Genomic DNA, 12,447 nt, shown 5'->3' on the forward strand with positions numbered 1-12,447 from the left:
CTAGCATTTACCCTCCCTCCAACGTCCACGTGTTAGCTTAACTTTCTAGGGTTGATACTTGTCCTATCAGCCTATACCTAGAGTGGTTGGGGGTGGTTGTAAAAGCTGAAGAGCATGGTGGAGAGCATAGACCTGTCAGGCGCAGAGTCCTTTATTGCAGTATTGGCAGCCTTTTACTTGGACCGCTCCTGTACTATGCTCGCCCTTTCTTTTAGGGGCACTATGGGATGCCGAGAACAAGATCATCCTCGGTCATATCCTCAGGCCGTTTGGACTTTCATTGTGAGTCCTCGGCAATATCTCTCCTCGGCTCGGGTCTTGGGCCTTAATGTAAAGTGGGCCGGGGTCATAAATTCTCCGACCCCACAATAATATTAAACACTAGTTAAATATTATTTAAGTAATAACAAAAAGGTTTCATTTAAATATATCGCTTTACACCTCACAATTTATTCTTCTATCCCTATATAAAGCTAAACTACAACCTTCCCTATGATCATTGATCCAACCGGGCTTACTTAAGCAAGCTAGGACAACATATAAACCCGAGCCTAGCCCTAGAACAACAATCTCCTAGCAGTCGGGTCATTCTCCGATTGGGATTTTAAATATATAACTCAAACCAAGGTAGTATTTATTATACACCATGCATGTGTATAATACACATATTGTCTTTTACTACTAAAATCATGACTTTAAGGCTGTGTTTGGCTTTATGTAAAATATTTTTTGAGTGTAAAATATTTTCAAGTAAAATTATTTTTAGTTGTTTGTCTGCGTTGTGGAAAATATGTCGAAAAATTATTTCCTATATTTGGTTTTTCATGTAAAAACCTATTTTCATAAGCCCAGCCACCATAGTCACCACCATAAACCCAGCCACCACTAGCCACTATCAACCACCACATAACCATGATTGACGGTAATAGGCATGGCCACGGACAGTGGTGGATTAGATCTTGGGTTCAGGTGATCGGCGGTGCTCTCTCCCGCGTCAACAGCCTCTATCTCTAGTGGCCAATGCTCTCTCTCTCTCTCTCTCTCTCTCTCATACTTATTTTATGGTCAAAGATACCAATGTTCGAGTTGACTTCCCAATTTCTATTACAGCGGAAACACAGCCTTAAGTCATGTTTTCAAGTTGAAACTAAGCCATGATTTCAGTTATAAAAGACGCTATATCTACACATTGTACATAACACATGCATTGTCTTTAATTTATTGCTAAAATCATGATTTTAAATCACGATTTCAGTATAAAAGACATTATATCCACATATTGCATGTGTGCAACAAGTTTTTACCACTCAAGCCGACCCTAACTAGGACATGGTCTATTAGGGTGGTCGGGCTATCTAGGTGTCGACTGTCAAGACTCTTGGTCTTGAAGAATAAGTGGCTGCGTGCGGTGACACCTTTTACCCATACCAATCACACAATGGACCGAGCAAGGTGCGTTGTGGCAGTAACATGCTATGTTGTCTTATTGTAGTGCATGCATACTCATGTTAGCTTGATATGGCAATGAGACACTGGCTTTGCAAAGGTGAGGGACCCATTGTCATGGCTTGTGAGGTTGCAAATAATGCTTGTGTTGTGGGCACACCGCACATGTGCAGCAGATAGCATTGCATTGCATGGCTTGACCACAAGCAACAAGTGGATAGGTCGCGTATGTGTAATACATATAGCTAGGCTGTGTCTGAGTGTGTAACATATACCGATTTAATGTGGGAAATACAAAATTGGGTTATGGCTTCCTTAGTCAAGTGTTCTTAGGTTTGTGTATGGGTGGTGATATATTATGTAGGCTAAACTTAGAAGAGAGGAGACATTGGCATGGGCCAATTCCTTCACATGGTGGTGCATGAACCAAGCTTGGGAGATAGGCAATGTGCTTGGGTTGCCAAGTTGATGGGCAAGGCCTATGATGGGTTGGAACATGTGCACAAGTTATTCACATGTGTCTGACAAGTGACAATAATAACATGGCAAAATAATTACCATGCAGTTTCTATGCAGAGATTGCTTTGTTAGTCTGTTGTAGCATGGAAAGGCTCTGAAGACACAAGCAATGTGTCCTAGGCAAGCAAGTTTGGTGGACAATTACTTCGTAATTAGCCATTGATAGTTATTTCTTGCATGTTATATCCTAAGCTATTAGGGATGTCAATAGTGTGTGTAAAACGAAAAACTGAAGTATATTGTAGAGGGAAACAATGCAACACCACGTATTTGTAATTGTAAGCCTTAGTGATTGTTTTTGGTTAAGACAGGTTTTGTGGGAGAAAAGCTTTAGTGTCATTTGTTCTTTACTGTAAAATAATAAAGGTTTGGAGTGATTTCCCGTAATAGTTATTGTTGGTTATGCATGCTTTGATGGTCATGCATACTTTGATTCACAAAAATTGATTGAGTGTTAAGAGTTGGCTAAGACTAAATAAGGTTTACTTATAGCATTTTCATCAAGCTAGTCAAACTAGCATTTGGTAAAAAAAGAAATAATTGAATAGCCCTAAAATCAAGATGCCTAAGGTTTAACCGTTTAGCATTCACAAATAGCAAATAAAAAGCGTTAGTATGGGTGGTGCTAAAAAGTCATATTGCTATTTTTAGCACCACCGGTACTAAAAAGCATGTTGCAACGGCGGTGCTAGAGCTAAAATTTTTTAGCTTCTTGCTACAGTGCACAGCCATTTATAGCTGTACATTGTAGCAAAAAAGCTAAAGCAAAAAATTTTATTTTATTACACTTCCATGCTCTCTTTCTCCCTTGCATGCTCATCTTCTTCTTCTTTTTTTCTTTTTTCTCTTGCACGCTGTTTTCTTTTTCTTTTTTTTCTTTTTCTTTTTCCTACCTCTTTCTCCCTTGCATACTATTTTTCAGCTAATGACTCTCAGCTCTCTTCAATTTTTAGATTTGATATGTTGGGTTGTTTTATGGGTTTTCCAAATTGGAATTTTGTGATTTTTTTTTTTTTTTTTTGCAAATTTGTGTGTTAGTGTGTTAGAAGGTCAAACCCATTGCAATAGTGTTTGTGATGGTTGTTTATTGTAGTGGATATATTATTTTATTGTGTTGAAAACTAAAATAAAACCACTAATATTGGGTATTTTGTAAGGTGAGAATGTAAAATAAATAAAGTAGTTTTTTTGTGGTGCTAAATAGCTAAATTTATGGCCCCTATGGATGCTTTGAGTCAATACCTCTACTGAATTACTGTTCATCAATTTTTATTCCTTTCTCTCTAACCTAATCCGGGTTGATTTTGTCTTTGATTTTTGGTTTACTTACAGCATTTTCATCAAGCTAGTCAAACTGGCATTTGGTAAAAAGACAAATAATTAAATAGCCCTAAAACCTTGATGCGTAAGGCTTAACCGTTTAGCATTCACAAATAACAAATAAACAGTAACTCAATACCTCTATTCATCAATTTTTAATTATTCTCTCTCACATTAGTTACTATTCATCAACAAAGATTTTATTAAATAAAACCTTTTTTGTTTTTATTCCTTGCTCTCTAACCTAATCTGGGTTGATTTTGTCTTTGATTTTTTGGTTGATTCTGCGTGGGTTGCTTGCGATGCAGGTTGGCTTTGGGTTGCTTCATCAACATGGTTGCTCACAGGGGAGCTATTGGCTGCCAGGGCCACTAGGAGCTCTCATTTTGGAGCTAGAGAATACAAATCAGAGCTGATAATTGTAGATTTAGGTTGCTCCCGGTGGCGAAGTTCACGGGTTGTTTGGGTTACAGTTCTAGGTTGATTAGGGAAAGTGTGGAGAGGAAAAAAAATGGAAAAAGAAAAAATAATATTTAAATGAAATAAAGATAGTGCTTTGAGACTGATTTAGGCATTGGGAATAATTGATGAGCTAAAGTGACAAAAGTGACCAAAATTGACTAAAATTATATAGAACCTAATGTGAATGCTCTTGTGACAAGGCAGCAAGTTATTGGTGAAAATCTGTCTTGTGACAGTAGGCAACGTTGATTCCAATGAGAACTAGACAGCCAGTGTTCATTGTGACGAAGACTTGTTATCCCACAAGCAAAAGATTTTGAGTGAAAACCAAAGATGCAAGGAGAACAATACAACACTACAAAAAAATTCCACTGCTGTCTACCTAATGCGACCCACCTTTGTTTTCAACCACATTGTTTTCTTATGGCAGATTCAGATCATAATCATACACTCTAGGCTTTGATGTCTATGGAGCATATGTCCCATTACTGGTGACTGGTGCTCAATTTTGTAAGTGAAAAGTATTCGGTGTGGAAATATCTTGTACAAGGAGATACGATTTCATCTTCAGCCAAAAACAAGACTATAGAATGACTGCAACTAAGCCAATATTATTAATAAAGACATGACCAATGTGCTCACATTTGTGTACAAACGATGTTATTATATATTAAGCAAAGGTTCTAACACATGAGAAGAAAGCAAGAACCCTAATACATGAGAGAAACAATAAAAATAATAAATCAAGCACAACAAGCCGCTCCATATGCAAGAAAATGCCAGACAAACCACACCATACAAACAGGTCAAATGGCTCTTTAGTTCATCTCACTTCTTCAGTACACTGCAAATGAAACACACTCGTAAGAAGAACTTCATCATAACAGGTAAGAAACAAGAGGACACAAGGATTGGCCCATCACAAAAGTTACAATTGAGATTTCATGAAAGAAAGAAAAGAAAAGACAAATTTACAGGGGGAAAAAAACCCCTTAAGATGTGAAACTCCAGAGACCTAACTCTGTGAATCATGAAGATGCCAGGCAAATCCAATAGGCTGTAAGTTACACAGATATCAGCCTGCCTAGATTGTCCCTCACTTCATGCAGTTAGTTCCACAGGCCACACAGATAATATCAAAGTCCATTAACAAGTCCAGTCTAAACAGAATTCCTTATGCTGTAGAAGATTTTATTCAAGGAAATCCCAATTCTATTTTTCCTTGTAGAGAAATCTATAAAATATCCTAATGATTGAAGTAGATTGATAGTGGACCCTATATCTCATTGCACATAACCATCCCCTCTAGTGCATAACATAGTGGCCTAAATGCTAATGAACTGTGGTTAAAAAGATCTGGACACTCCAGCATAGATAGTAAAATAATTGAGAAATATGTACAAGCAAGCATGGATACAAATTATGAGATTATTTTTTTTAGGGCAAGAAATGCAATTCGGCACTCTCTTGGAGTGCTTCACATGTGATCAATCCTTTGATTAACAGTCAAGGTTGAAGATGAGGGCTGAATAGCTTGTTCCCAACTTCAATAAGAGATTTGTATGTTGTTTTTTATGAAGACTTTAGTCTCTCTTAAGAAGGTCCTTAATCTTCCTTTTGTTGAGACAGAGGTATCACAAAGCTAGGCCTTAAGGTTTTCTATGCAACAAACATGTTAGTGCTTTTTTTTGGGTGAAAACGTGTTTGTAACCTCCCTTTTTTTCTTTTTAATTCAATAGTTAAAATGAGGGAGGGAGAGTTTGATCCTAGGATGTTATGAACACAACAGGAGGCGCTAATCAATTGAGATACAAGGCTCTTGGCAAGCATTTGTAACCTCTTATCCAACTACTTTATTTATAACAAGGTTGAGCAGATAGTTACTTTCTAGAGGTAGTTACCAAACAACATGACTTGATTTATCCCTACCAATATAGGTATTTGGGAAATATATATAATTTAAATGACTTTCTGGGCCTAGAGGGTGATCCACTTAAATATGATATGGCTTATATTGGATTTTTTTCAGCTTAATTAGCTTAACCCAAATTTAACTTGATTTCAGAAAACATGGTAGTGAATGTTACAGAAGTTTAGATTTAAATTTTGGAATTGGCCCAATTTTAGATTTCGCTACACTTCAATAAAATTCCTTTGTCTCCAAATGATCCCTCAAGACTTATTTTCATACAAACTCAAGATAAAGTTGCCTAGGGATGAAATAATCTCAATATAAAGACACATTAAGGTAAAAATTAACCTCGACATCCCATCTAAAGATAAATTCACTTTCAATTAAATGATTTGGGTGAAAGACATACTTTTCTTTAAAAAATAATTTAAAACAAAATTCTTTAAATTGAAAATTTTAAAAAAATTTAAAGAATAAAAAACATTGTGATTCTTGTGAAAGTAAATTTAAACAAGTTGGATGTATGGATCCATATGTCAACATCACCACCACTTCTACCAAGTATCAATGATGAATATATATATATATATATATAATATTGATGATTCTTGTGAAAGTAAATTGAAACAAATAGAAGAGTTGGACGTATGGATCTGTATGTCACCATCACCTTTACTTCTACCAAGTATCAATGAAAGATATATATGTGTGTGTGTGTGTGTGTGTGTGTATACATATAGTATACACAGTTACACACACACACATATAAAGCAATAAGGATGGCATAATGTTAATTTCATTCTGAAGAGAGAGAGAGAGAGAGAGAACAGCCAAAAAAGAGAAGCAAGATGAAGAATGAATGAATGACGCGATGCCATCCATCCAAGCATCTTCCTTGTATGTTTCTTCTTAATGCCATCCATCCAAGCATCTTCCTTGTATGTTTCTTCTTAACACACACACAGATAATAAATGACAAAAACAAATAAAAAATCAATGAACTAAAATAACAACAACCTTACTGAGCTTTGCTTTTGACAATGGAGCAAAATCCCTCCAGAAGAAGATTGTGCAGATAGGAAAAAAAAAAAAACCCTCAAGGAATGGTTTTGTCTTTTGATGTGATAGAGAAGTCAAAAGAGACATAAACTCCTTATATACTCTAGCTCATTAATGATGTGGGTTGAGTCATATTATAATTCTATCATTGAAAATTTCCATTTTCTTCTTGTCATAAAATTTCAACAAATATATACTCATTTTGGTGGACATATTTATGACCACCATCATTCTATATGAATCCACAGTCCCCTTATAGCTTACTTAACCAAATTTCCACTTCAATTTCATAAGAATGCTCAACCATATGACACTTTGCATGAACCTCCACAATCTCTCATCCTTATGAATGACGGAACTTAGCCGATGTGTCTATGTAGAAGATGGGGATACTATAGGGTGAGTTTGGTTCAGCTTTTTGAAAAAGTGCATAATGAAAAAGTGGAGTTTTCAAAAAGTGCATAATGAAAAAGTGCTTTTTCAAAAAGCTGAGTGTTTGGTAAAAGCTGTTAAAAAGTGTTTTTTAAAAAAGCTGAGTGTTTGGCTAACACTTATAAAAGTGGTAGTTTGAAAGATAAATTACCAAAAAGGACAATGTATATAAGAGAGTTTATTTCATACTTAAATCAATATTGTGAAATTATTTTTTTTCTCACCAATATTAACTAATAATAACCTACCACTTAAGATTTATTGTGAAAGTATTGTGATGATTTATACTGATTTTAATTTGAATGTACTATTATAATTATTTTTTTCAATTTCTAAACAAATTATTTTTTTTCTCACCAATATTAACTAATAATAACATACCACTTAAGATTTATTGTGAAAATATTGTAAAAATATTGTAACAATATTTCTCAATTTTAATTTCTTATTCTTTATTTTATGTTTCCTTTATTTTATTTTATTTTTTTATCCATATTTTCTTCTTTTTTTTTCCTTTTTTTTCTCATCCACACACATACCCTTCATTTTTTTTCTTTTTTTTCTTTTTTCCTCCCTTTCCCTGCCACTTCCTCCACACACGTGCCCCTACCTTTTTTTTTTTTTTTATTTATTTCCTTACTTTTCCTTTCCACTTACACCACACCACTCCAGAATGTTCTACTTTGTTCAAACCCCTCTCTCATTCCTCAAGCTGGCTCAACGTTCTCTGCATCCTTTTTTTTTTTTTTGACACTTGCTAATGATCGAAGATAAGATGATGATGATGATGATGAAGTCTCTGCATCTCTTTTTTCGTCCTTTTTCTTTATTTCCTTATTTTTTCTTTCCTTCTTTGTTCTTTTTTTTTCACACTCCAGAGAAGAAGAAGAAGATGATGATGATGATGATGATGAAGATGAAGATGATTGAAACATAAGGATTTTGGGATTTTGGGATTTTGGGTTTTTTTTTTTCTATGGATTTTGGGTTGATTTTGAGTTGGGTTTGGGATGGGTTTTTCAATGGGATTTGAGTTAATTTTAAGTTGTTTTGTATTGATTTTGAGTTATTTTTGGTTTGGTTTTGTTGATTCTGTGTTCGGAATATGAAAGGTTGAAATGGGTTTTGTTGAGTGTGGGGATAGACCGGTGAAGAAGCAGAGGAAGACGAAGAGGAAGAACTAAGTGATGGGTATTTCGGTATTTTTAACATTGCAACGGTAATAATACAAAACGTGCTATGCGCGTTTTGATTTATGGACCCCTGAGGGTCCATAAATCTTCCGCGTTTTCTCTTCAGTTTTTATAAAAGTTCAAAACGCAACTTTTATAAAAAAGCTGCGTTTTGAGCTTACCAAACGCGCAAATAGTCTTACAAACATTATTTTGGTAATTCCAATAAGTAGCCAAGGGCCACACTATGCATGTTGACACAGATAGATGCAAACAAGATGAGTCAATTGTATTTGAAGCAAAACAAAATATGAAAGCTTCAACAACAAGATTGACCATCCCCCAAACTGTCAAAAATTGCCATGAAGAAAACACAATCCTTGTATTCAACCTAAGCTACAATTTGTAAAAAATTTCTCAAAATATTTTATCATATGGATCTAATTAAATGATCCACAACCAATTTCCTGGATTTGTTAACAGCTAGAATCAGAAGAATTATAAAAAGATCACCCTACAGAACAGGACAATAACTCATATAACTAGAATTGATATAAATGAACAAAAAGACGCACAGTGCATGTTTTAAGCCACTGATGAAAAAGGATAGGAGCTTACTTGTACAAATATGCAGCAATTCCCAGAATTATACACAACAAAATAATATCAATACAGAAATTCCGACTCGATCTCAGCTGGAAGAAAATAGGACTTGTATTAGATCCAGCCAAAATTTTAGAACATGGCATAGTGAAGCATATGCATATCTAAATTTGAAGAAGTTGTAGCTCAATTACCTGATTCACTGTGTCTTTAAGTCTAACATTAGTATTCTTGAGGTCAGCTGCTGCCTTGTCCACCTGTAAAGATGTGAACGGAATGCTAAGTAATTTAAATCTCAAATTCCAACCGAGTAGCTTTGAAATTACAAGCAGACAATGATGTTTCTCACCTTGGTGTCAATCTCATCCATCAAAGGAACTTGCCTATCTAATTCCTGCACTTATTGGAACATGTGACAATCAACTAGTGTAGACATTGTAATGGAGCATAAACTAACATAAAAGACAGCTAACCTCATTCATATCAGAAGCCATGTTTTTAAGTGTATCCAAACCTTCGGATATCATATCTAAGCCTTGATCCTGTAAGAATGTGAGAGAAGCTAAAATGAAGAAAACATAATCAAATAGAATAGTATGCATGAATGTGAATCACAGTTTAAAATAAAATTAAAAACTACAAATCCAAAACAAATTACTAGCCTGCTTTATTTTCCGCATTTCAAACTCCTGCCTGAATCCACTCGACTCCTCAGTTTGTTGAAAGTATTCATCATCAAACCGACCATCTATAATCAACACGGAACACAATTAAACCACAATAGTCGATCAAAAAACATCCCCCATATGTTAAGCAAGATTGGCAAACAAAACACGAAATGTATACAAAAAACCATACATCTAAATAGAATCAAAAATCACCTGAATCAAATTTGATCTCGGTACGAGAAGCTGAAGCCGCCCAACCTCCACTTTGTTTGGCTGCAGGAGCACTCCCATCTGGTATAGCTTGAATCCTATCCGGCAATGCAAGCACCAAATCATTACGAGCAGCAAGCTCCTCCCCCGAAAGCCCTTTCACCTATGAATAGGTCAGAATCAATTGTTCATTAGACAATTACAACACCAATGCATTTATCTTTTGCATTCTTATACACAAAAAGAATCCCATTAAACCATTCACTTGAATTACGAGACCAAGCGTCGAAAAACAAGTACAGAATTCAGATCTAAGTATAGAAACTCAAATTACCAACACTCTCACAGTCCAAAAATAAACTCCACCATATTCAAACTCATCGAAATTCATAAAAATGAATGTAATTACAAAAGAAAAGTGAGATACCAACCTTTTTCACAGCCAATCTCTGCAACTTAGGAACCTCCTCTAGCAATCTAGCCTTGGTCCGACGAACCTCCGCATTCATCGCAACCGCCGATGCTTTATTCTTCTCCTTCGAAGCAGACTCCGCTTTCTGCACATCAGATCACTCTCAATTTGATCCAAATTTTTGCACAATTTACAAACCCTAATTCTTCGCACCAAAAATCTCAACTCAGCTAAGAGTGAATTCAACTACACAGCTAAGTTCATGTGATTTTCCTACTGAATTACATTCTTTTCCTCAAGATTTTCTTAGTAACCAAACAGGTCGGGTCGACAGAGCAAGGAAAATCTAGAGAGAGAGAGAGATGGAAGGGACCTGAAGAGCAGATTCGAGGTCGGATTCGACGGCGGCGTAGAGGCGAGCGAAGGCGTCGTCGCCGGCGACATTGAGATCCTTCTGCTTTTCGACGTCGTATTTGTCGTACTTCTTGCAGATCGCGTCGACTCTGGTCAAGATGTCGATCACGCTCATCTTCTGCTACTTTTTGTTTTTTACTTTTTACAGTTTAACTTGGATCGGAGTAGAGAAAGAAAGCAGGAGGAGTAAAAAAAATTAGAGAAGAAGAAGAAATTGAAGAGTTCAAATTTCTTAAGAGTTCTGACTATCTGCTTCTGTTGTTCAGGTCTGGTCACCACTCAACCAGCACAGTAGCGGCGCGGTTTCTAGAGCAAATGTGGACTTTCGAACCAGCCTGTATTGCAATTTTTTTTTTTTTGCTTTTTTATTAAGAGATGCATTAGAGTAAAAACATGTTACTCTGTCTCAATTCATTCTCAATAAGTGATGTTAATAATTATGGAAATTTCATAAATTTTAAAAATAAAAAAGTTTGTAAGAGTTTTTTTTTTAATACATAATTACTTTTCTTTTCTTTTTAAGAGAATAAATATTTTTTTAAACCCAACACAAAATATTACCAAACAAAAAAAATTAGAATGCCTATTGCCTAGTAACTAAGAAGGGCATGGAGGAGATAGAAACTGGTTTCAAAACACTCAAAATTAGAGTATTTATTTTATATTACGGATCTATTTGGGATCCGTTTATTTTGCTGAAACTAAAATTTTTTTACTGAAATACCGTAGATAAAGGTAAAAGTTAGTTGAAATAGTATAGTGAGACTCATAAATAGTACAAAAAAGTGCAGTGGAATTCATAAATAGTAGCAAAAATAAGCTAAATAGTAAAATAAGTTGGCAAAAATAATATTTGCCAAACAACACATTTGGCATGATTAATTTTGTCAACTTATTTTACTATTTAACTTATTTTTGGTACTATTCATAGTTTTCACTGCACTTTTTAGTACTGTAAGGACACGATTCCTTTGCGGCCCACTAACATTTTTGGGCTCACGCAATAAAGGTCCCTCACAATATGATTTGTAGAGAGTGGGCTTGAAAAGCTAGCCGCTGGCCAAGTGGCGATGCCCGGTCATGGCTTTAGAGGAAGCTCTAAGGCGTCGTACCCCGTGGGATGGAGCTCCTCGGAGCTGATCCGAGGACCTTTTAAGATCTTATCCCGGTTACCCAACGGCGGGATTTCTTCCGTGAAGTCCAATCTGGTTGAGATGTTTCCCCACGTAGTCTTTCTTTTTTTCTTTGGGGCTGGGCCTCCTCCTCGTGATTTACTTACTTCCTTATTTTATACTAGCTTGCATTCGCTATCCTTCGTCCACGTGTAGGGTCAGTCTTTACCAACACTGACATTTGTCCCATCAGTCCAATCCCGGAATTGTTGAGGATGGTTTGATAAAGCTGCAGAGTACGGCTCTGTCAGGCGCTGGGTCTTATCTGGAAGGGTAGTAAGGATAACCTCCCCAAGGTATCTTGGATCTCCTTACGAATTCGTCCCTATACCAGTTTCACCCCTTTGTTCTGGTGGGACTATGGATCTGCCGAGGACTACACTGTCCTCGGCTGCCTCCCAAAATTCTTTTGTGCTCTGCGTTGTAGAGCTTGGGCCACAGCTCTCCTCGGATTGGGCCTTCGGACTCTCTAAGGGCAAATGGGTCTGGTCCACGAATTTGTTAGGCCCCACAATAGCCCCTCAAAACCCTTCTGTCCGACTTCCGGGTTGGAAAGGAGGGTTTTGGCAAACCCGGGCCCTCAATATGGCCCATTTAGTTTGACCTCGCATTTATGTGAGCGGTTTTCCAGGAAGTCAGCCGGTTT

The 12,447-nt window shown here is 36.3% G+C and overlaps 1 protein-coding gene across 1 annotated transcript; it reads right to left on the minus strand.

Moving 5' to 3' along the window:
• Positions 1 to 4,306: 4,306 nt before the first annotated feature.
• On the minus strand, positions 4,307 to 10,996 carry LOC115953615 (syntaxin-71). Its single transcript, XM_031071351.1, has 9 exons — positions 10,589 to 10,996; positions 10,235 to 10,360; positions 9,807 to 9,966; positions 9,588 to 9,673; positions 9,399 to 9,467; positions 9,275 to 9,319; positions 9,120 to 9,182; positions 8,941 to 9,017; positions 4,307 to 4,591 (listed from the first exon to the last, which is right to left on the minus strand). Exons 1-9 carry the CDS (start codon positions 10,742 to 10,744, stop codon positions 4,576 to 4,578), a joined length of 798 nt encoding a protein of 265 aa, XP_030927211.1. The 5' UTR covers positions 10,745 to 10,996; the 3' UTR covers positions 4,307 to 4,575.
• Between the last annotated feature and the right edge of the window lie 1,451 nt (positions 10,997 to 12,447).

Source organism: Quercus lobata, chromosome 7 (genome assembly GCF_001633185.2).
Source record: "Quercus lobata isolate SW786 chromosome 7, ValleyOak3.0 Primary Assembly, whole genome shotgun sequence".
NCBI classification, from domain to species: Eukaryota; Viridiplantae; Streptophyta; class Magnoliopsida; order Fagales; family Fagaceae; genus Quercus; species Quercus lobata.

Excerpts from the sequence above, each read along its gene's own strand:
- LOC115953615 (XM_031071351.1), bottom strand. The coding sequence starts at position 10,744 with ATGAGCGTGATCGACATCTTGACCAGAGTCGACGCGATCTGCAAGAAG. Across the intron at positions 10,361-10,588 it reads ACCTCGAATCTGCTCTTCAG|AAAGCGGAGTCTGCTTCGAA; the intron begins GTCCCTTCCATC and ends TCTGATGTGCAG. Across the intron at positions 9,320-9,398 it reads TGGCTTCTGATATGAATGAG|GAATTAGATAGGCAAGTTCC; the intron begins GTTAGCTGTCTT and ends CAATAAGTGCAG.